At 40.6% G+C, this 25,000-nt stretch overlaps 1 protein-coding gene across 1 annotated transcript in view; it reads right to left on the minus strand.

Moving 5' to 3' along the window:
- Nucleotides 1–25,000, minus strand: part of nrxn2b (neurexin 2b) — a 558,448-nt gene that overhangs the window by 423,187 nt on the left and 110,261 nt on the right. Inside the window, exon 3 of the mRNA XM_082161672.1 lies at nucleotides 19,283–19,306. Coding sequence (XP_082017798.1) covers nucleotides 19,283–19,306 — 24 coding nt within the window. The remainder of the gene's footprint in view (nucleotides 1–19,282; nucleotides 19,307–25,000) is intronic.

Genomic DNA, 25,000 nt, shown 5'->3' on the forward strand with positions numbered 1-25,000 from the left:
CAGCACAGCTCTATATGTACAGCACAGCTCTATATGTACAGCACAGCTCTATATCTGCAGCACAGCTCTATATCTGCAGCAGAGCTCTATATCTGCAGCACAGCTCTATATGTACAGCACAGCTCTATATCTGCAGCAGAGCTCTATATGTACAGCACAGCTCTATATCTGCAGCACAGCTCTATATCTGCAGCAGAGCTCTATATCTGCAGCACAGCTCTATATGTACAGCACAACTCTATATCTGCAGCACAGCTCTATATGTACAGCACAGCTCTATATCTGCAGCACAGCTCTATATGTACAGCACAGCTCTATATCTGAAGCACAGCTCTATATGTACAGCACAACTCTATATCTGCAGCACAGCTCTATATGTACAGCACAGCTCTATATCTGCAGCACAGCTCTATATGTACAGCACAGCTCCATATCTGCAGCACAGCTCTATATCTGCAGCACAGCTCTATATCTGCAGCAGAGCTCTATATGTACAGCACAGCTCTATATCTGCAGCACAGCTCTATATCTGCAGCAGAGCTCTATATCTGCAGCACAGCTCTATATGTACAGCACAACTCTATATCTGCAGCACAGCTCTATATCTGCAGCACAGCTCTATATGTACAGCACAGCTCTATATCTGCAGCACAGCTCTATATGTACAGCACAACTCTATATCTGCAGCACAGCTCTATATGTACAGCACAGCTCTATATCTGCAGCACAGCTCTATATGTACAGCACAGCTCTATATCTGCAGCACAGCTCTATATGTACAGCACAGCTCTATATCTATAGCACAGCTCTATATCTGCAGCACAGCTCTATATGTACAGCACAGCTCTATGGGCCCTATCTTGCACCCAGCGCAAGTGACTTTGTACACCGACGCATGTATCATTCCTATTTTGCACCCGCGCAAAGCGGACTTTTCCCTCCACAGAAGCACGTCGGTAAGTTAGGAAATACACTTGCGCTCCCGGGGGCGGTTCAGCGCAAAGAGGAGGCGTGTTCCGGCGCAAACGTTCCTTCATGCTATTTTGCAGGTTTAGAAAACAATTGCGCCACTAACCAGGAAAAAATAGTTTAAAGTCAGTGGCGCGTTGCGCATGTTATTCATATGCTATTTTAAGGGCGCATGCTTGGCCATAATCAATGTAGCGTGTGCACAACGCGCACTTTGATTCTCTCATCTACACAGAAGCAGCAGTTTTCATTTTTGCAAATCATACATTATTACGATAGATAGATAGATAGATAGATAGATAGATAGATAGATAGATAGATAGATAGATAGATAGACAATTTATTATAAAAGCATACATCTAGCTTACACATTTACCCAAATTATCATACGCCTGTTTAACCGAAGTTAATTTGGGTGGGTTTCTCCATTCAATGTAACTTCTCTCTTTTACGGCCGTGACGAGAGCGTTGCTCTCCTCGGCTGTGAACCGCTCCTGGCGCGCGCCTGGCAAATCCGCCCGCCGTTACAATAGCAATCCGCTATGGAAAAAGTGCGTCTTCTCTTAAAGGGAATGTGAGATGACGCTCTGATTGGTTTATTTCACGTTACTCCCAAACCACACCTATGAATAATGAAGCTACTTCAGACCAACCCATTTTAGATTTGCGCCTGGCGCAAGAGTAATTTATCCCGCCGGGAAAATAGCAACAGCGCCGAGACCCGCCCACAAAGTTACTTGCGCTTTGCGCTTGACACTTGCGTTTCAGATCGTTAAAATAGGGCCCTATATCTGCAGCACAGCTCTATATGTACAGCACAGCTCTATATCTGCAGCACAGCTCTATATGTACAGCACAGCTCTATATGTACAGCACAGCTCTATATCTGCAGCACAGCTCTATATGTACAGCACAGCTCTATATCTGCAGCACAGCTCTATATCTGCAGCACAGCTCTATATGTACAGCACAGCTCTATATCTGCAGCACAGCTCTATATGTACAGCACAGCTCTATATCTGCAGCACAGCTCTATATCTGCAGCACAGCTCTATATGTACAGCACAGCTCTATATGTACAGCACAGCTCTATATCTGCAGCACAGCTCTATATGTACAGCACAGCTCTATATGTACAGCACAGCTCTATATGTACAGCACAGCTCTATATGTACAGCACAGCTCTATATCTGCAGCACAGCTCTATATGTACAGCACAGCTCTATATCTGCAGCACAGCTCTATATGTACAGCACAGCTCTATATCTGCAGCACAGCTCTATATGTACAGCACAGCTCTATATCTGCAGCACAGCTCTATATCTGTGTTCTCTGCCTGAAAGCTCGTCTTCGAGGTCATGTGTTCACGAGAGGCAGATGTTCAGAGGCTGGCGAGAGTGTTTGATCGAGTGAATGACGGGTTGAAGAGATCCGTTTCCTGAGATTCATGACCAAACACACACGCACACACGCACAAACACACGCGCACACACACACACACACACCGAACACAAAGGCGCTCGATGAAAGACAGGAGGAGATGATGACAGTGATGATCACCAGGATACAAAGAAAATTAAACTCCAGACCTCAAGAGTTTCCTCTTCATTCTCTCTCTCTCACACACACACACACACACACACACACACACACACACACACACACACACACACACACATGCCTACAGCATCCTGACACCAGTGGTGGATATTATTGAGGTATTTATACTTAATTACTGTACTTTAAGTACATTTGTCAAGTATCTGTACTTTATCAGAGTAATTTCCTTTTGGGAAAGTTTCCTCAGCATAATATTGAACTTGTTATTCCACTACATTTAATAAAAAGTTAAACATATAATTTCTCGTTATTTTTAGCTGTGATACAAATATATATATATATTGGTTTATTTAGAGACGTTCAACTGTTTGGAATGAACAAATCAAACAAAAGTATCTGAAAAAGCTCAACACAACAAATGTTTCGAGTGGTTTCCCCAAATTCAACAGATAATGCAACTTTTAATGATTTCTGCAGTCTCAGAATCATTCAACCCCTTCATGTCAAGCATCTTTAGTGAAAGTGAAGGCCAAGTATGGTAACCCATACTTGGAATTTGACCTCTGCATTTAACCCATCCAAGTTAATGCACACACATTAGGAGCAGAGTAGTGAGTAGTTAACACACACACACTGCAAACGTGGATACACACACCCAGAGCAGCGGGCAGCCTTTGTGTGGCGCCCGGGGAGCGATAAGGGGTTAGGTGCCTTGCTCAAGGGCACCTCAGGCATTTCCCACCGGCTCTGGAATCGAACCAGCAACCTTTGGGTTACCAGTTCAACTCCCTAACCACTAGGCCATGACTGCCCCACTGAGTGGAACAGTAGCACTGAGTAGAACAGTTTTGCTGTATGAGCTGCTGAAGCGAGATGTATAAGACAGCAGCTTCTGTTTCTGAGGGATCTGAGCTGTTCCTCATGAGCAATGGCCTCCAGTTCAGGGATATTCCTGGCCTTCTTCAAATCCCACCAAAGATTGTCTATGGGGTTCAGGTCATGTGACTGTGATGCCACTGTATCTTCCAGGACTTCTTCTGCAACCAAGCCTTGCTGGAATCTGAGGTATGCTTGGGATCATTGTCCTGTTGAAGGTCCAAGCTTCATCTTCCTCTCTGACGGCATGATGTTTTCTCCTAGGATCTCCTGATCCTTCAGTGACTCCATCTCTCCTTCCTCACGCTGCAGGTTTCCAGAGCCGTAGGATATACATCAGCCGAGAGCATCATGAGCTCCTCACGCTGAACTGTAGACAGAGGTCTTCACAGCATACGCTTCATTCTTCTTCCTCCAGACACACCACTGATCCAGAGGGACGAACAGCTCCAGTTTAGTTTCTTCGCTCAACAGAACAGAATCCCCAAAATCATGAGGCTTATTTATATGATTTTGAACACTTTTCTTGTGTGTTTGGGTCAGTAGTAGGGGTGACCCCGAATAGTCGAAGATTCGATGCTTCGATAGGAGGAGCCTGATTCGACTACCGATCTCACGGTCGAATCTTCGCAGAGGTGTTATGAAACGAAGATCATGTCACTTTGGCTATATGAGGGCGCTCAATGTCTGATTTCACACAGAACTACCGGTTTTCTGTCAATACGTTAATATTCAGCCTATTATGATAATGCTGTATATAAAAATGTGCAAAGAAAGAAGCTTTTAATAAATATTTTTTAACGTGCGTGAATAAATCCAAACACCCCGTGACAGATTTAAGTTTCACTTTCAATTCGTGACCGACAGAGGAGCGTCTTGGCGGCAAGGATTTAAATCTTTAACAATGTCTGGGATAATTATTTATTAAACTCTAACCCTCATTGATCCCACTCCCCTCATATACTGATTGACTCTCCTCTCCCTCCTCACACCTGCCTCCATTTTGTTATTTGCAATACTATAATGTTCATTTGCACTGCTGACTGTTATTACAGAAACAACTGTTTACATATGCATCTTGCACTACTACCTTGACTGGAATATGCTCAATTTGCACTGCCGACTGTTTATTTACAGTACCGACTGTTTACATATACATTTGCAATACCGTACTTTAACTGTAATATGCAATTACTTCCACTGCACTTTCACTCGGATAGCTTCTGTCCAAACTTTATTTGCACTACTTTAAATCCATTGTTATACTGCTCATTTTAGCCTAACTTATACATATATCTATTTGTAAAATTCTGTTTATAGTAATAGCCATCTGTATATTATGCTCACATTCTGTTTATAGTAACACCCATCTGTATATATATATTCAGTACATATCTATCTGTAAAAATACTGTTTATAGTAATAGCCATCTGTATATTAGCCATCTGTATATACATCTGTATATTATATTCAGTACATATCTAGCTGTAAACTCTGTTCACAGTAATAGTTATCTGTATATTATATTCATAGGACAAATCTATCTGTAAATTTTTGTTTATAATAGTATTCAACTCTATATTTATTCAGTACATATCCATGTTCTGCACTTATGGAACCACTGTATATCCTGCACTTGCTGCTATTGCACTTCTGGTTAGACCTAAACTGCATTTCGTTGCCTTGTACCTGTACTTGTGTAATGACAATAAAGTTGAATCTAATCTAATCTAATCTAATAAGAAAATCTAAAGTGTGGATGTACACCATCAGAAAGGATATTCTCCAAGGCTGGATTTAGCATCAGGAAAACCATGATCGCACTTCTGCCGGCCAACGTTAACAAGTTGGTTTTCCACAGGACATTCTAAATGCTTAACGTGAAAAAGCTTTTAAAACGCTTAAAAGGCACTTTAACGTGGCTTAATGTACACAGTACACACTTTATTAAGAAACCATACTGTGTGCAGATAAGCAGATGAACCCAGAATATGACCGCAGCGCGTTCCTCCTATAGTAAAGCGTTTTCATATTTTAATTTAACTATTTTAGGAGATTAAGTCGTTAAACGTTTTTCACGTTACGTGTTTTAGAATGTATTTTATCCGCGCGCACAATTTGAAAAGACTCCAACGGACAGACAGAGTGAAAGACGTTCAGGATTTGTTCTCTCGATCAGGTACAAGTGATTTCAAAACTTTTCAGCCGGTTCTAATTTGATTTTTGGATGCTGTGAACATGTTTAGCTAAAAAGACTTCGACTCCAGTTTAGCATTTATTGTTGTTTCTGCAGTTAAAAAGACAAAGTAGAAAATTCTGGCTACTATCGTTATTTTAATAATTTCTTTATTTTAATTTTATTTATTGATCTGTCAGGGTTATCTAATCTAACTATTTGTGGCTTGTGTTTTGAATATATGTTCCCCTGCACATTAGGCATTTTGCACACATTTGCTCCTCATCTTGTGACTTGATTCTGATTTATTTCGTTTTGTATTTTTATTTATAAGAAAGGTATATTCTGTTCTAATTTAATTCAGTAAATTAATTGTTAATTTTTTCGGTGCATCGATGTTGTGCTGTACTTGTAATTTAGCCGATTTAATTTGATTTGCATGTGAAATGTAAATCCTGTCTGCAGTGTGGCCTTTCTGGAGTTATTTATGTTATTTCTTAGTTTTATTGATCCCAAATGTTTTTATACATTTTCTTCTATATCTTTGTGTGATTTTCTGTACATCGCGGCTTTGAATTGTTAAAGCCCCGCCCCCATATACATGATTCGACTATTAGTCGACTATAGGCAAGACTTGACGATTCTGATTCGACTATGAAAATCCATAGTCGGGGACACCCCTAGTCAGTAGTGGTGTAGTCCTGGAGTTCTGGCATGCGTTCAGTACGAGCTTTACTGTGCAGCTGAAACCTGAGTCTGTGGTCTTCTGCAGTCACTCCAGGGCTTTTCTGAACCGTTGATATCTTCCTCCTTCTGCCCGTCCAGGGAGTGCAAACACTGTTCCTCTAACTTTAAACTTCAAACTATGCTTCCAAGTGTGTCTCGAGGAACATTTAGTGCCTTCACAATCTTTTTATATCCTGTTCCTGTTTGTGAAGGGCGATGAACTCTTCTCTTAACTTTGACCATTCTTTTGACTTAGCCATATTTCTAGCATGCAGTCAAACGTGACACTCATCAAACCTCTCCAGTTCAGATATGTTGTGTGTTCTAGCTCAAGCACACCTGGTGCAGCTAATGAAGCCCTTGATTAGTGAGAGAACACCTGTTCTGCAGATCTGGGCTGTTCTGAGGGATTATATCAGGGGGGTGAATAATTTTGAGACTGCAGAAGTCATTAAAAGTTGCATTTAAAAGTGACATCTATCTTAATCCATACATAATATTTTCTGTCAGGTTATTAGTGTAGTCTAGCAGATGTGTCTCACATTTATGATGAATATGTCAGCTCTATAATGGTGTCAGTGTGAGAGTCCAGCATTACAGGTCATTAGATGAGCCCAGAAAACAACTATAATCACAGCAATCATGTCATCCGAACACATTTACAGGAGGCCGTTGCCATGATACTCGTGTGCGACAACGTGACTTTATCATCTAAAAAATAAAATAAATCACTCAGCCAGGAGTCCGACTCTGAGAGAACGAGCACAGGACAGTACAGGAGTCTGGAAGAGTGTGTGAAGTGTGGGAGGAAGTGAGCTCAGCGAGAGAGAAAACACTTCCTGTGCTGCCATCAATATTACTGAGAAACACGATCAATGAGATCTAAACCTGGAAAACACACACAGAGACAAAGTTAACCCTTGACCAGTATTACTCTACGATCATTGAGACGCTATTATAGTTTGTATTGTTATATTTTCTGTTTTCATTTAAATTTTTCTTAAAGTTACAGTAATGTGTGTGTTGTGGCCTGTGTGAGCGTTGGGCTTCAGATCAATCGGTTCCGTGTGTCTTATCAAACACAGCAGCTCGACACTGGCCTCCAGCTCTTCAGAACGACTCGCTGCGTCTCGCTCATGTGTTAATCCTGGGAATCAGCGTGAAGAGGAGAAACGAGACTCACAGCCATCAGCTCGAGACACAGAGATGTTGTTCAGGATCACACATCCACACGTCATGACTCACGCTATCCTTCCACCGACTCTCAGACTCCACACCGCTTTATTAGCTCACATCAAACTGAGTTCAGTCCAGAACTGGAATGGAATTTAAAACCCATTTTCAGTTCAATTGTGAATTGACTAAACTACACAAGAAAACTCATTATCATAATGAGAATCCCTCCTGCGTTCAGTGTGTTTTTCTGCCATATAAACGTGTGTCAGATGTTAATGCAGGACTGAATCACCAGCCGTCGATTCAAGCTGTAATGATCCAGACTGTCCCATCATGCACCACTGCACACACACACACACACACACACACCACAGAGAGAGAGAGGAAGACATCTGTGTCTGTGTGTGTGTGTGTGTGTGTGTGTGTGTGTGTGTGTGTGTGTGTGTGTGTGTGTGTGTGTGTGTGTGTGTGTGTGTGTGTGTGTGTGTGTGTGTGTTTCCCATGAGTAAACTGCTTTAATAAACATACTCAATAACGCCTCGATGCAAAAGCAGAAATGCTCTGTGTGAGAGTTTAGCAGCGCGAGATTGGAAATATCATTAGCTTTATATAACAGAAGTACAGTCTTACATTACATTAGATCATAACTGGCTCAGATTCATGAGCTGGAATCTGAAAGGATTTGGTCGCGTCACAGAAACTACTGGAACAAAATTATTTTCTATTAAAATGCTTCTCAAACGTTTATTCTTCTGCTCATACATCCAGTCATTTACTGAATTACAATGAAAATCCAACATTCTGGTGAATCAAGTGTTCTTCCAAACCGCCCTATAGATTTATGAAATATGATAAAGTTTATATATTAAGTAGTACAACAGGTGTTGTGTGGCTGAGTTCAGAAAGTTCCGTCTGCCAGTAAGGCCAAAAAAACTTCAATGAAAACTATTTAAATTTTTTTTTTTTAAGAAACTAACACTTTTATTCATCACACACGCATTAAATTGATCAAAAGTGACAGTAAAGACATTTATAATGTTACAAAAATTATATTTCAAATAAATTATTTTAAACTTTCTATTCATCTAATAATCTTGAAGAATAAAATGCATCACTGTTTCCACAGAAATATGAAACTGTTTTCAACACTGATAATAATCATAAATGTTTCTTGATCATCAAATCCTCATATTAGAGTGATTTCTGAAGGATCATGTGACACTGAAGACTGGAGTAATGATGCTTAAAAGTCAGCTTTGATCACAGGAATAAATTACACTTTACTATATATTCACATAGAAAACAGATGATTTACATTATAATAATATTTCACAGTTTTTACTGTATTTCAGATCATGTAAATCCAGCCTTGGTGAGCAGAAGAGACTCTTTCAGAAACATAAAATAAACCCTGTAAATGATGTTACAGAAGTTCAAATTGCAACTGCGTCCTTTTTACTATTTCAGTTTACATTTAGTTCGGTATAAAACTGAAATGGAATTTCAAAGGCAGAAAAACTTCTGAGTGGATCTTCACCCTGAAATTACAAACAGCTCTATCAAAGCCTGGCTTAAACATCAGTCAAATATTCAATGAAGTTTTGGTCAAGATATGTAATTTCCCCTCTTCTGTCGCTCTCCTCTCCTGTGGCGTCCCACAAGGCTCGATCCTGGCACCCGCCCTTTTCTCGCTGTACATGCTACCATTGGGTTCTATTTTAAGAAGACATGGTGTTTACTTCCATTTTTATGCTGACGACAGCCAAATATATATATATATATATATATATATATATATATATATACTGTATATACCTATCAAGAGAAATGATCTGTCTGCATTCATTTCTCTTTTATTATGCTTAGATGAGGTGAAATCTTGGCTTGCTGAAAACTTTTTGTCTTTAAATGAAGAGGTGATAGTTTTCGGCCCCACTGATAATTTGAAGACCACCAGCATCGATTTGAGGAGTTAGTTTATATGATCACATCACTCCAACTCTAAGAGATCTTCACTGGCTGCCTATTCAGTATAGAATTGATTTAAAGATTATTCTATTTGTATGTAAATGTCTGCATAACAAAGCTCCTATCTACTTATCAGAACTGCTGCATTCCTATACGCCTTCCAGAAGCTGAAGATCAAGTGACCGTAACCTCCTTCTAGTCCCACACTCACGACTCAGACGTAGAGGGATCGAGCGTTCTCTGTGGTCGGGTCTCGGTTATGAAACAACCTGAGATTAGAGTCGCATCTTCCCTGACAATTCTTAAGTCTCTTTTAAAAACGTATAATTTTTTTATACACATATTTTTCTTAAATGTGTATATTATATTATATTTGTGTGTATTAAAATGTGTATATTTAAGATCTGTATTTAGTTGTCCTGTACAGAACTTTGGTCAGACTGTTTTAAATGTGCTTTATAAATTAATTAAACTTGAAACTTGAAAACTTGAATCCATATCACTGGTTAAACAACATCACACTCTCAGAATTATTCATCAGCTACACATTCACAACTCTTGTGTGTTTGATGTGTCAGATATCTGTCAGCGTGTGTTTATACACAGCTCATTAATATGCAGAATATCCCGCAGCTCTCTGATCATTATTATAATGAATATGCATGTGATCAGAGACACAGACTCTTTAATGCTCATTTGTGAAAGTTCTGCAGTTTATCACATACAGGTCACTGGTTACCATGGAAACCACAGCCTGACAACTAAACACTGAGGATCAGGAAAAACAACACTAAAAACTTACATACACACACACACACACACACACACACACACACACACACACACACACACACTAACCTGACCCCTGAACCTACCCATCACACACTCACTCGGCTCAGTCCATCACAGATGGAGACGTGTCATTTCCTCCTGCAGGTCGTCACATGACATGTTTGCACACACAGAGCGCTGGAAAGGTCAGAGCAATTACAGTGAGTGTGTGACATTTACACACACGACTTTAAACATCATACAATCAGTGTGAATGTGACGGATTCATCAGAGTTTCATCAGAGGGTCATTCTAGACATTTACTGCTCAGATTACCCCTGAAGGAGACGTGTGTGTGTGTGTGTATGTGTGTGTGTGTGTGTATGTGTGTGTGTGTGTGTGTGTGTGTGTGTGTGTGTGTGTGTGTGTGTGTGTGTGTGTGTGTGTGTGTGTGTGTGTGTGTGTGTGTGTGTGTGTGTAAGTATAAATGACAAACACATTCATGAATAAAACAGTTATATAAGTGGAATCAACGACCAAAAGCTGGACTAATACACTGATATCTTCTCATTTCTCTAAAGAACCACGATGAAGAGTTTCATCTGTAAATCACACAGAAACATAAAATACTAAACCACAGAAACTCAATCTCATCCGCTCTGGAGAATCTTCAGAAATAATCCATAATCTGGTTTAGTTGATCCACTCAAATCTGTGATAACTCAACTTTAATCTCATATCTACAGAGGACATCAGCTTTCCATTTCACGGCCAGGAGAGGAGAAACATCCCAGAGTCTCTGAGTGAGTGTGTGAGTTAGTGTGAGTGTGTGTGAGCATTTGAGGAGAAACATCCCAGAGTCTCCCACCGTCAGGAGTTTAATCCCGAATGTTCCAGAGGGAAGATCGTTTGCTGGGATTAGAGAGATAAGGACAGTCTGGATCTACAGTCAGACAAACAAACAAACAAATCAGTCGTGACCAGAACAAACAACTTTTCTCAACTCACACAATTATTACAAATTCATTCCAGGCCAGATCTGTTTGGATACTGGTGTGCTGTTAGGAAACACACCTGACGGGTGTGGGAGAGAAACGGGGTCACGGCGTTCCCGGATCATCCATTAGCGGAGCGTTTCTCTGTCATTCGCTGCATACGGTTAATCCCGCCGGGAGAAACTGATCTCATCAATCTAACGGCCCGGTCAGAGCCGCTAATTAGACAAAACCCCTGAAAATAGGGCATCGAGACAGAGCTGAGATATAGGCTGGTCAACAGTTACACATCAGAGAGGATCCTCAACCAATGAACCCTCAACCATCCCTCAATCCTCATCCAATGAACCCTCAACCATCCCTCAATCCTCAACCAATGAACCCTCAACCATCCCTCAATCCTCAACCAATGAACCCTCAACCATTCCTCAATCCTCAACCAATGAACCCTCAACCATCCCTCAATCCTCAACCAATAAACCCTCAATCCTCAACCGATGAACCCTCAACCATTCCTCAATCCTCAACCAATAAACCCTCAATCCTCAACCAATGAACTCTAAATCCTCAACCAATGAACCCTCAACCATTCCTCAATCCTCAACCAATGAACCCTCAACCATTCCTCAAACCCTCAACCAATGAACCCTCAATCATCAACCAATGAACCCTCAATCCTCAACCAATGAACCCTCAACCATTCCTCAATCCTCAACCAATGAACCCTCAACCATTCCTCAAACCCTCAACCAATGAACCCTCAATCATCAACCAATGAACCCTCAATCCTCAACCAATGAACCCTCAACCATTCCTCAAACCCTCAACCAATGAACCCTCAACCATCCCTCAAACAATGAATCCTCAACCAATGAACCCTCAACCATTCCTCAAACCCTCAACCAATGAACCCTCAATCATCAACCAATGAACCCTCAATCCTCAACCAATGAACCCTCAACCATTCCTCAAACCCTCAACCAATGAACCCTCAATCATCAACCAATGAACCCTTAATCCTCAACCAATGAACCCTCAACCATTCCTCAATCCTCAACCAATGAACCCTCAACCATCCCTCAATCCTCAAACAATGAATCCTCAACCAATGAACCCTCAACCATCCCTCAATCCTCAACCAATAAACCCTCAATACTCAACCAATGAATCCTCAATCCTCAACCAATGAACCCTCAACCATTCCTCAAACCCTCAACCAATGAACCCTCAACGATCCCTCAATCCTCAACCAATGAACCCTCAATCCTCAACCAATGAACCCTCAACCATCCCTCAATCCTCAACCAATGAATCCTCAACCATCCCACGGTCCTCAACCGATGGGAACCGGTGGGTTAACTAACTTCTTCCTGTTCTACTTCCTGGTTTACTTCCTGTTCTACTTCCTGTTCTCTGACACTTTCCATGTCCACATCTCTGACATAATCAGGACAAGAGGAAAACATGCTTATGATTACTGAAGATGAAATAAGACAACTTTTGGAAATTTGGAACTGAAAGAATATTGGAAACATAAAAAAATATCAGAAATCAATGGGAAAGTTCACACAAAAATTATTGTTCTGTCATCATGACTTCCATAAACAAAGATATTTTGTAGAATGGTGGGAACTAAACAACACTGAACCCCATTGACTTTCACTGTATGGTAAAAAACATGGATAAATTTCTCCAAATATCTTTATCATTTTCATCTATCTCTTCTTGTATCTGAAAAGGTCACTTTCATTTACGTTTTTTTTTTTTTTTTTTTTTTTTTTAAATATTAAATAGTTCAGTCCATTTTAAAGCATATGCTCAAGCCACAATGAAACAGAAACCGAAATGATTACAACTATCATCATGCACTTCATTTCAATTATTTTTATACAATGCGCAGATAAATTCTCTGTAATACATTACTTTAAAAAATATATATATATATATATAATGCATTATAAACTTATTTTAATGCATTACGTCTTACAATCTCATGAATAACAAACATCCAAATGTATATGTAACAAGGAATCTGAATATGTTATAATGCATTTAAACTTTGGTTACAATTATTTATGAAAATATATAATGCATTATAATGTACAGTATTATACATAAAGGCTTCAAGTAAAGTGCTTTACAAATTCCCTGTAGTTTTGTATTTTAAAAGTAATTGGAAAATCATGTTCATACAAATGAGAAAATTTACTCTGAACTGTTTAAAAATATGATTCAGTATTCCACCCGCCGTACCAACACTGTACCGAAACGTGAGCAGAAATCTGAACGGTGAACTTGTATTGTTTCATCACTTTGGATAAAAGCATCAGCCAAAGGCATGGATGTAAACGTGACGCTCTTCCAAATAAAGACCAAACGTTCGTTCTGTAATGCTGATTATGTGCTGAGCCATATTCTGTTTGAAGGCATGTTTCAGTATGTGAATATGTTAGTTCTATGGCTCGTCTGTAGTGTCTCATGCACTAATATTTGCATATACTGTATATTCATGCAGCGGAAGCTTTAATCCGAAGCGACTGACTGTTTCTCATTCAGGAGGAGATTCACGTTTCTCAGGTCAGATCCACAGCATGTCTCCAGCGCTGACATTCCCACATCAAAACATTCATCTCTTCAGGTCTGTCCTCTAGTTTTCTGTTCGACCCGCACAAACCCAGCAAATGTCACCGGCTTCAATCAGAAGAGAAGGAGAAACCAGACTCACATCTGAAGGAAACACATCGAGCAGCTCGAGCTTCTGAAACAACAAGCTTCAGTCTCAGTCCTGTACTGTTCAGATACTATTCTGCTGTTTGTTTAGTCAAGACATTTAAGCCTAGTTTTAGACAATTAAATCAATTTTAGTCGCTTTGCGTCATGTATAAAGTGCTCATTATTGTTGTCATTTGTGAATTATTGCACTTTCGCCTGCAAGCACAAATCAAGAGAACGTCAACTCTTTACGGATGCTTTATTTTACTACCCTGATTTATAATATCATCATTTACATTAACACACTCTCTACACATTATTTATGAAAACTGGTAAAACTCAAAAGTGGCTCTAAAACAGTGAAATTCCTAATAGTTCCAAATGTTTTTCTATTAAATCAACAGCAAATATATTGCTGTTGTTGCAACATGCATGTTGCATGAAAATGTTAGAATGTTGATATTACAGATCATGTATCGTCTGAACAGATGCACGAATAACACAGACACAGACTGACTGAAGATCTCAGTGAAGATCTCAGATGTTCAGGGGTCTCATTTATAAAACTGTGCGTAGGAACCTTACTAAAAGTGTACGTGCGCCCGAAAGGAAAAAATGGCGTACGCAAAAAAATATTCAGACTTATAAAACCGTTCGTACGCCAGAACCTGCGCAGAATTCACTTTATAAATCCCAGTCAGCGGAAGATTGTGCGCACATGTGTCTCCGCCCCGAAATAACCATATATGGAGCTTACAACGCCTAGTTTTACTATGCAGATCCTCATCTGCATATCATTTGCATATTATTATTCATCCACGTGATAACGTTTAACGGTACAAGACACATTACATTAATAAAAATCAAGTAGTTGCCTATCCTTGCCTTGTTTTTGAATACATAAATCAAATAGTGTAAAATACATTTCAGAGAAAGTTTTCTCAATCTTTTCCACTGGCCGAATTGTATTTTTAATTGATTTATATTTTTAATGGAAACAGATAGGCCTTGGGCATTAGACAATCTGGTATTATCATGATAAGCAATTATCTCTGTGGTTAAAACATTAAAACACAGCATAAAGCACGCCACAGGAAGTGTTCAAAAACATCACATCCACAACAATATTTCTATTGATTGAATTTGAATATAAAAAATGTTGTAACTTTTCAGTAATGATTTCATGTTTAAGTGTTTAACTCCATTAATTTGAATGGCATATTTAATCTAAATGTTTATATCAGAAGTAAAACATAGTTTAAATCATTATTTTATTTATTTAAACCGTTATTTGCGTCAGTTTCACTAAACGGCCCAGAGCGCTCGCTGGCGCGGACATTTAAGAAGAGATGGATATTTGCTTCAAGTGACAGGCTTGGTGAGTGAAATTATATTTGTATTATCTTTCTGTATTTGTTTAATTTTCTTTAGATTTTCTGTCTAAAAGTGACCAAAAAGACACTTAACTCCAGCTCACCATCGGTGTCGCCAAACTGCTCCATCTCCAAAACGTTTGTACGCATGGGTCAGAGTTTGCGTGCAGGTGCGCACATTTTCCCGTCAAGTTTGTTTTTATAAATCACAACTTATGCGTCGGAAGTGGCGTACGCACATTTTCAGCCCCGTTTTGTGCGTACGCCACGTTTATAAATGAGGCCCCAGGTCATCAGAGAGAGAACACATGCACTCGGTTGCCAGATTGAGAAGATCATCAGAGAGAGAACACATGCACACGGTTGCCAGATTGAGAAGATCATCAGAAAGCGAACACATGCACTCGGTTGTCAGATTGAGAAGATCATCAGAAAGCGAACACATGCACTCGGTTGCCAGATTGAGAAGTATGGAGTCAATATAGGGCCATATATATCTGCAAAATAAAACAATGTTTTGCAAACAAAAAATATGTTTTGCAAAAAAAAAAATGTTTTGCAAATAAAAATAAGAGTATTGAGAATTTTTTTTGCTTTTTTGCAAGTAAAAAAAAAAATATTGCAAAAGAAAAGTTAACCACTGAGAGAAAAAATAAAGTTTAGCAAAGTAAAACTTCAGCAGCATTGACTTTGCAACACATATTTCCCTTTGCGCCGCTCCTTTAAATCCGCGTTTCAGTCATCCGTGCCTCTGCGGCGCAAGCTTTCCTTTGCGCTTCATTTTTCTTTGCGCCTCGCTTTGTGTCCCTGATTTGACGTGGGGGGAGGGGTCAAGAGGTTGGGGTGTGTACAAGGGACGAAGGCGCGTCCCTCTCGTAACGTCATCAGCGCGAGCCCCAGACTATTATTGTCAATAATACATACCTGTGATCCATCACCCGGGCTGCGTTCCAGTCCAAAATTGTCATGCCCTTCACTCGCTAACTTCCCTCCGTCTCGTTCACTCGGATGTACGTCATTGCGAGTGCTCACTACTGGCGGAAACTGCAATGGGCTGAAATGGAACGTCCTAAGCCCTTGATCAGTTGGAATCAGCTGTGGAGTTGATTTATTATTTACATTTTGTTTCCCTTTAAGAATTTGTTTAATGCAGCATCCAAATGTTTATAGGTGTGTTTGGGTTGTTTTAAATTAAAAATATATATGATTAATATATCATAAGAGTTGTCTGTTGTGGTGGTGATTAGATGAGATATGTGGTGACGTCACAATCGTACTGCATTGTGGGACATATAGGTGCCTGAAGTGTACATTGAAGCAGACTCGCTCCCTCGGTCAAAATCGAGGGAACGAGGGTCTGTCCATATAAACTTCCCTCGTCCACTTCACGAAGTGGAACGCACTTCAAAATGGCGGCAGGGATTCCCCCAAGGGGAAGTGCTTAGGGAAGTTCACAAGTGCGTGTCTAAAAGTGGACTGGAACGCAGCCTCACATGTCTCTGCTCCGCCATTTCGATCGATCCAGTCGGTCTGGGGCTCGCGCTGATGACGTTACGAGAGGGACGCGCCTTCGTCCCTTGTACACACCCCAACCTCTTGACCCCTCCCCCCACGTCAAATCAGGGACACAAAGCGAGGCGCAAAGAAAAATGAAGCGCAAAGGAAAGCTTGCGCCGCAGAGGCACAGATGACTGAAACGCGGATTTAAAGGAGCGGCGCAAAGGGAAATATGTGTTGCAAAGTCAATGCTGCTGAAGTTTTACTTTGCTAAACTTTATTTTTTCTCTCAGTGGTTAACTTTTCTTTTGCAATATTTTTTTTTTTACTTGCAAAAAAGCAAAAAAAATTCTCAATACTCTTATTTTTATTTGCAAAACATTTTTTTTTTTTGCAAAACATTTTTTTTTTTGCAAAACATTGTTTTATTTTGCAGATATATATGGCCCTATATTGACTCCATAGAGAAGATCATCAGAGAGAGAACACATGCACTCGGTTGCCAGATTGAGAAGATCATCAGAAAGCGAACACATGCACTCGGTTGTCAGATTGAGAAGATCATCAGAAAGAGAACACATGCACTCGGTTGCCAGATTGAGAAGATCATCAGAAAGAGAACACATGCACTCGGTTGCCAGATTGAGAAGATCATCAGAGAGAGAACACATGCACTCGGTTGCCAGATTGAGAAGATCATCAGAAAGAGAACACATGCACTCGGTTGCCAGATTGAGAAGATCATCAGAGAGAGAACACATGCACTCGGTTGTCAGATTGAGAAGATCATCAGAAAGCGAACACATGCACTCGGTTGCCAGATTGAGAAGATCATCAGAAAGCGAACACATGCACTCGGTTGCCAGATTGAGAAGATCATCAGAGAGAGAACACATGCACTCGGTTGTCAGATTGAGAAGATTAAGTAAAACACCAGGCAGAACATGTCATGTTAAGAGGAAAACTCTGATTGGGGGATTTAAACTCTCGACACCTGGCAACCACAAGCATGAAAGGCTCGATAAAAACAGTCTGCAATATTTACTGCGCATTTTTGTTGAATCTTTGTTGAGTATTTATCATGTTGCTATATTCACAGTTAGTCTTGATTACCAGTTTCCCTGGAATCAGTGAAAGAAAGTCTGCATTGATTGCCTGTTTGAACTGGTCATCTCTTCTGTGTTCTATGGACTTCAGACGTGTAATACAGCGTATAATGATAATGAACATGTACAGTATTATTATCCCAGGCACTTCAAAATAAAGTAAATAACTCTAGATACAGTTTTACCAATTGTTGCAATAGGATGCTATAGTGTTTCTCAAACACCACCAAATACTTAAAGACTTTTTTTAAGTTAATTAACAAACATATGTTTAAATTTTTTACATTTTTAATCTAAACTAAAAACATGACAGTCCAGAAAATATTCCCATGTCTGGAAAATATCTGGTTATTTATTGCTCTTTATGATCGTGTTCATTTGCACTATAATCGGTCTGAAAAAAATGTCTATAATTTCTATAGTTTTATTGTGTAAAGTTATTAAACGTATTAAGTTATTAAACTTGTTATTAAGAGCACAATGCATACAGGTTTTTGTAAAATAATTCAATACTATGATAACACCAGTGATAAAAGCTTTGGAAATCATTCCTATATGAAAATCGGAGTCGTGTTTAATCTCCTGCCGCTCAATCCAAACTCCTGCAAATACACGAAACGGACACTGTGATCATATTTTTATAAAGGACTGTCTGGAAACATGCATTTAATCGACTGCGTTTCAGTCACAAAGGCCTCGCTCTCCATCCAGCACATGCACACGTCTCTTCAGGGTTGCCATGGTGACGTGCCTCCCGAGGCATGCTGGGTAGAGACGGGTAATCCATCAGTAGTGTCCTGATGGAGGAAAAACATCCAGATACCTGTGCCTGATCCCAAACACACACCAGCACCATCCATTACGCAGACAAATCCAGCCTGCGGGGGAACTATGGGTAAATATATCTGGCCCTCGACGGATGCGAGCGTCGTTCTGGACGGTTTAACCTTTGAACTCACACACCTGCTTTATCACATTACACTGAGAACACATTCACAGCCCGAACGTCAACATCGTGTTCTCATCTGTGCCGTTAAACCAACCAACAACAACATGGAACTGTCCATTGGAAAGTAAAAGTCAAACAGTAACGCTTTACAATAAGGGTTCATTTGTTAACATCAGTGAATTAACATGCATTAACTAATGACAACTTATTGTAAAGCATTACCAATAAAAGCAACTCATAAGAAGAAAAGAAAGTGAGATAAAGAAGGAAGAGTAAATCTTGGAGAAACATGTTTCTCTTAGAAGCAAATCAAAGCCCCCAGAAGTCGCCAAAACCGCAGTCCAATCTGACAAAGCCTCAGCTCGGCGGCCGATACGCCTGCAGAACATCAGACTTTAACACACCAGAACATTTAATCAGCTGCTTACCTTCCACAGCGTACTCTTCTGTTCCTGAGAGAGAGAGAGAGAGAGAGGCTTTATTAGTGGGACGCTTCATACTCATACATCTGAAAACCACACATGCATTCTTCACAGGAGAATTGATCGGTTCAAAGCAACCGAGCGAGAACAGATGAAATGGCAGACAGTTTCATTGAAAATGCAAGACGCCCTGCTGAGAAACATTAAAGAAGGAGTGTAAGACAATATCAGATATGAATTCACATTTAGCTGGAGTTTGATACGGGTCAAACGCCTCGGTCCTGCTGCAGCTCATTAGAGACGCTTCCAGTTCAGCGCTGCGGTTCCTCTCACACACACCAGATTCATCAGTGTCTCGTTGTGATATTGACCTGAGAGATGCTCAGCAGCTCCACAGAATGAGGTTAATTACTGCAAAACTCTTGGCAAGACGGTTCACGAGAACGCTGAAACATAACCAGCTAAACCTGGATGTTTTACAGTGTGGTGATCACATGTTCACAGTCGCTGTCAGCGCTACACTGGTTCCAGGAACACTAGCTATGTTTCCAAACACCCATTTCTACGCAAATTTCAGGATATTGTTGATAAGAGAAGACATGCGAATAAACTACAGTGGACTCACATTTACTGAAAAACGTCCTTGATGCGCAACAACAAACTGAATGTGATCGGATAACTGGAGTAACCAGGGGACCAATGGCGTCGCAGCGTCTCTAATGTTGGTTTGGTGTTTCTGAAACGCCGGAGTCGAAGTGTGTGATCAGGATAATCTGGTGTAACTCCCTCCAGAAGCGTCTCACACACACGAGTGTGTTCCCGAACACCAGCATCCGAACGCTAGAGAACACGACAGCGTTGACTGTGTTTCGTCTGACGCTCTGAGATGCAAAAAGAGCCTGATTGAATCATCTTACATTTTTATAACCGATATATTGAACCTGTTTCCCAGGAAGTGACAATTTTGTTCTCTTGAACACATGGGATGGAAAAGCTGCTTTATTCGCAAATGCTTTATGCATTTATGCCATTTGGGATGGAAACAGCTGATAGACTGTTTCACAACACTGATCTGTTTGAGCCACCCGACCTTTCAACCTCAACCAATCGTGTGAGTTTGTGGCGGGACTATCTGTTTGACTGACCAATACCATACCCACTCATACTATTTCTGTCATATGGAAAAAAACAGTAAGAGTATTATGTTAATATGCTGTTCTCTATTTGACACATTTCCAATTGGTGATGTTAGTGGAGCAGAAATGACAAATTACATCTATTATTTTAGTTCAAAAGGGATGAACAGTGTGAAATAGAGATAAAAAAGTACAGAAGAATAAGAGGAAGAGGAAGAGGAGGAAGAAAATGATGATGATGACGAAGAAGAAAAGCATTAGTTGTAGTTGGTTGGTTGGTGTCAGATTCCTTGGCTGTTTTCATGCAAAATAAAAAAGTTAAAATGCAATAAAAGCGCAATTCAAAAACATATACAAATTTGCTTTGGATAAGAACTTTGCTTTGGATCCAGTGTTGACTAAAATTTTTTCAAAAGTGTTTGCTAAGTAATATAAATTAGAAGATGAGGAAGAGAAGCAACAGCAGAACAGTCGTCCTCAGTACAGCTCCAGCTCTTCACTGACTCCTAACTGGCCTAATGAAGTGGTCATGAAGTTAATCACTATCAGGGAACTGAAGATCACACATCCGTCTGTTTTCTGTCCGTCTCATCTGAAGCTCAAGAGTCTTTACCATCAGAAAGCAGACGGTGTCAAGAGACCATCGGATCACACACAACCACCGCTTCAACCCTGCTACACCTACAGTTCATTCACTACTGTTACTGACATCACTGAGATAAACCCTTCATTCAGCTCCTGTTACTGACATCACTGAGAGAAACCCTTCATTCAGCTCCTGTTACTGACATCACTGAGAGAAACCCTTCATTCAGCTCCTGTTACTGACATCACTGAGAGAAACCCTTCATTCAGCTCCTGTTACTGACATCACTGAGAGAAACCCTTCATTCAGCTCCTGTTACTGACATCACTGAGAGAACCCCTTCATTCAGCTCCAGTTACTGACATCACTGAGAGAAACCCTTCATTCAGCTCCTGTTACTGACATCACTGAGATAAACCCTTCATTCAGCTCCTGTTACTGACATCACTGAGAGAAACCCTTCATTCAGCTCCTGTTACTGACATCACTGAGAGAACCCCTTCATTCAGCTCCTGTTACTGACATCACTGAGAGAAACCCTTCATTCAGCTCCTGTTACTGACATCACTGAGAGAAACCCTTCATTCAGCTCCTGTTACTGACATCACTGAGATAAACCCTTCATTCAGCTCCTGTTACTGACATCACTGAGAGAAACCCTTCATTCAGCTCCTGTTACTGACATCACTGAGAGAAACCCTTCATTCAGCTCCTGTTACTGACATCACTGAGAGAAACCCTTCATTCAGCTCCTGTTACTGACATCACTGAGAGAAACCTTACATTCAGCTCCTGTTACTGACATCACTGAGAGAAACCCTTCATTCAGCTCCTGTTACTGACATCACTGAGAGAAACCTTACATTCAGCTCCTGTTACTGACATCACTGAGAGAAACCCTTCATTCAGCTCCTGTTACTGACATCACTGAGAGAAACCCTTCATTCAGCTCCTGTTACTGACATCACTGAGAGAAACCCTTCATTCAGCTCCTGTTACTGACATCACTGAGAGAAACCCTTCATTCAGCTCCTGTTACTGACATCACTGAGAGAAACCCTTCATTCAGCTCCTGTTACTGACATCACTGAGATAAACCCTTCATTCAGCCACTGTTACTGACATCACTGAGAGAAACCCTTCATTCAGCTCCTGTTACTGACATCACTGAGAGAAACCCTTCATTCAGCTCCTGTTACTGACATCACTGAGATAAACCCTTCATTCAGCTCCTGTTACTGACATCACTGAGAGAAACCCTTCATTCAGCTCCTGTTACTGACATCACTGAGAGAAACCCTTCATTCAGCTCCTGTTACTGACATCACTGAGAGAAACCCTTCATTCAGCTCCTGTTACTGACATCACTGAGAGAAACCCTTCATTCAGCTCCTGTTACTGACATCACTGAGAGAAACCCTTCATTCAGCTCCTGTTACTGACATCACTGAGAGAAACCCTTCATTCAGCTCCTGTTACTGACATCACTGAGATAAACCCTTCATTCAGCTCCTGTTACTGACATCACTGAGAGAAACCCTTCATTCAGCTCCTGTTACTGACATCACTGAGAGAAACCCTTCATTCAGCTCCTGTTACTGACATCACTGAGATAAACCCTTCATTCAGCTCCTGTTACTGACATCACTGAGAGATACCCTTCATTCAGCTCCTGTTACTGACATCACTGAGAGAAACCCTTCATTCAGCTCCTGTTACTGACATCACTGAGAGAAACCCTTCATTCAGCTCCTGTTACTGACATCACTGAGATAAACCCTTCATTCAGCTCCTGTTACTGACATCACTGAGAGAAACCCTTCATTCAGCTCCTGTTACTGACATCACTGAGAGAAACCCTTCATTCAGCTCCTGTTACTGACATCACTGAGAGAAACCCTTCATTCAGCTCCTGTTACTGACATCACTGAGAGAAACCCTTCATTCAGCTCCTGTTACTGACATCACTGAGAGAAACCCTTCATTCAGCTCCTGTTACTGACATCACTGAGAGAAACCCTTCATTCAGCTCCTGTTACTGACATCACTGAGAGAAACCCTTCATTCAGCTCCTGTTACTGACATCACTGAGATAAACCCTTCATTCAGCTCCTGTTACTGACATCACTGAGATAAACCCTTCATTCAGCTCCTGTTACTGACATCACTGAGATAAACCCTTCATTCAGCTCCTGTTACTGACATCACTGAGAGAAACCCTTCATTCAGCTCCTGTTACTGACATCACTGAGAGAAACCCTTCATTCAGCCACTGTTACTGACATCACTGAGAGAAACCCTTCATTCAGCCACTGTTACTGACATCACTGAGAGAAACCCTTCATTCAGCCACTGTTACTGACATCACTGAGATAAACCCTTCATTCAGCTCCTGTTACTGACATCACTGAGAGAAACCCTTCATTCAGCTCCTGTTACTGACATCACTGAGAGAAACCCTTCATTCAGCTCCTGTTACTGACATCACTGAGAGAACCCCTTCATTCAGCTCCTGTTACTGACATCACTGAGAGAAACCCTTCATTCAGCTCCTGTTACTGACATCACTGAGAGAAACCCTTCATTCAGCTCCTGTTACTGACATCACTGAGAGAAACCCTTCATTCAGCCACTGTTACTGACATCACTGAGAGAAACCCTTCATTCAGCCACTGTTACTGACATCACTGAGAGAAACCCTTCATTCAGCTCCTGTTACTGACATCACTGAGAGAAACCCTTCATTCAGCTCCTGTTACTGACATCACTGAGAGAAACCCTTCATTCAGCTCCTGTTACTGACATCACTGAGATAAACCCTTCATTCAGCTCCTGTTACTGACATCACTGAGAGAAACCCTTCATTCAGCTCCTGTTACTGACATCACTGAGAGAAACCCTTCAATCAGCTCCTGTTACTGACATCACTGAGATAAACCCTTCATTCAGCTCCTGTTACTGACATCACTGAGAGAAACCTTACATTCAGCTCCTGTTACTGACATCACTGAGAGAAACCCTTCATTCAGCTCCTGTTACTGACATCACTGAGAGAAACCCTTCATTCAGCTCCTGTTACTGACATCACTGAGAGAAACCCTTCATTCAGCTCCTGTTACTGACATCACTGAGATAAACCCTTCATTCAGCCACTGTTACTGACATCACTGAGAGAAACCCTTCATTCAGCTCCTGTTACTGACATCACTGAGAGAAACCCTTCATTCAGCTCCTGTTACTGACATCACTGAGAGAAACCCTTCATTCAGCTCCTGTTACTGACATCACTGAGAGAAACCCTTCATTCAGCTCCTGTTACTGACATCACTGAGAGAAACCCTTCATTCAGCTCCTGTTACTGACATCACTGAGAGAAACCCTTCATTCAGCTCCTGTTACTGACATCACTGAGAGAAACCCTTCATTCAGCCACTGTTACTGACATCACTGAGAGAAACCCTTCATTCAGCCAGTGTTACTGATAAATCATCTAACAATCAGATGCTTCTATTAAACGTCTGAGATTTCAAATTAAACAAGCTCTTAACAAGACACTTAATTGGGCGCACATTGTAAGCAATGATGCCGCATACATTATCTGTTGATCACAGAGTCTGAAATGCTCGTGAGAGTAAATAAGCCGAAAATCTCTAAATATTCAGTCCTCCGAGCATTAGAAGGAAGAAGAAAAAAATAAAAACACTGGTGAATTATTCATGTTCATAAATCTGGCTCTCTCCAGAGGCAAGCCATTTTCCCCCTGCCGCTATTAAGATTTCATGATGGCGCATGTGAGAGTTTAGAGCTCAGTGTGGATTCACTACAAACCTGCCAAATTACTTGATTTCACCCTTTACATGTTTACATCGTAAGAGTTTGCAAAGTCCAGTCAGCTTTATTTCTACAGCGCTTTATACAGTACAGATTGTTACAAAGCAGCTTCATAGTAATAAACAGAAAAATAACAGAATCAATAATCAAACTTCATCAAATATGAGAGAA

Source organism: Leuciscus leuciscus (assembly GCF_965113295.1).
Source record: "Leuciscus leuciscus genome assembly, chromosome: 2".
Classification (NCBI taxonomy): domain Eukaryota; kingdom Metazoa; phylum Chordata; class Actinopteri; order Cypriniformes; family Leuciscidae; genus Leuciscus; species Leuciscus leuciscus.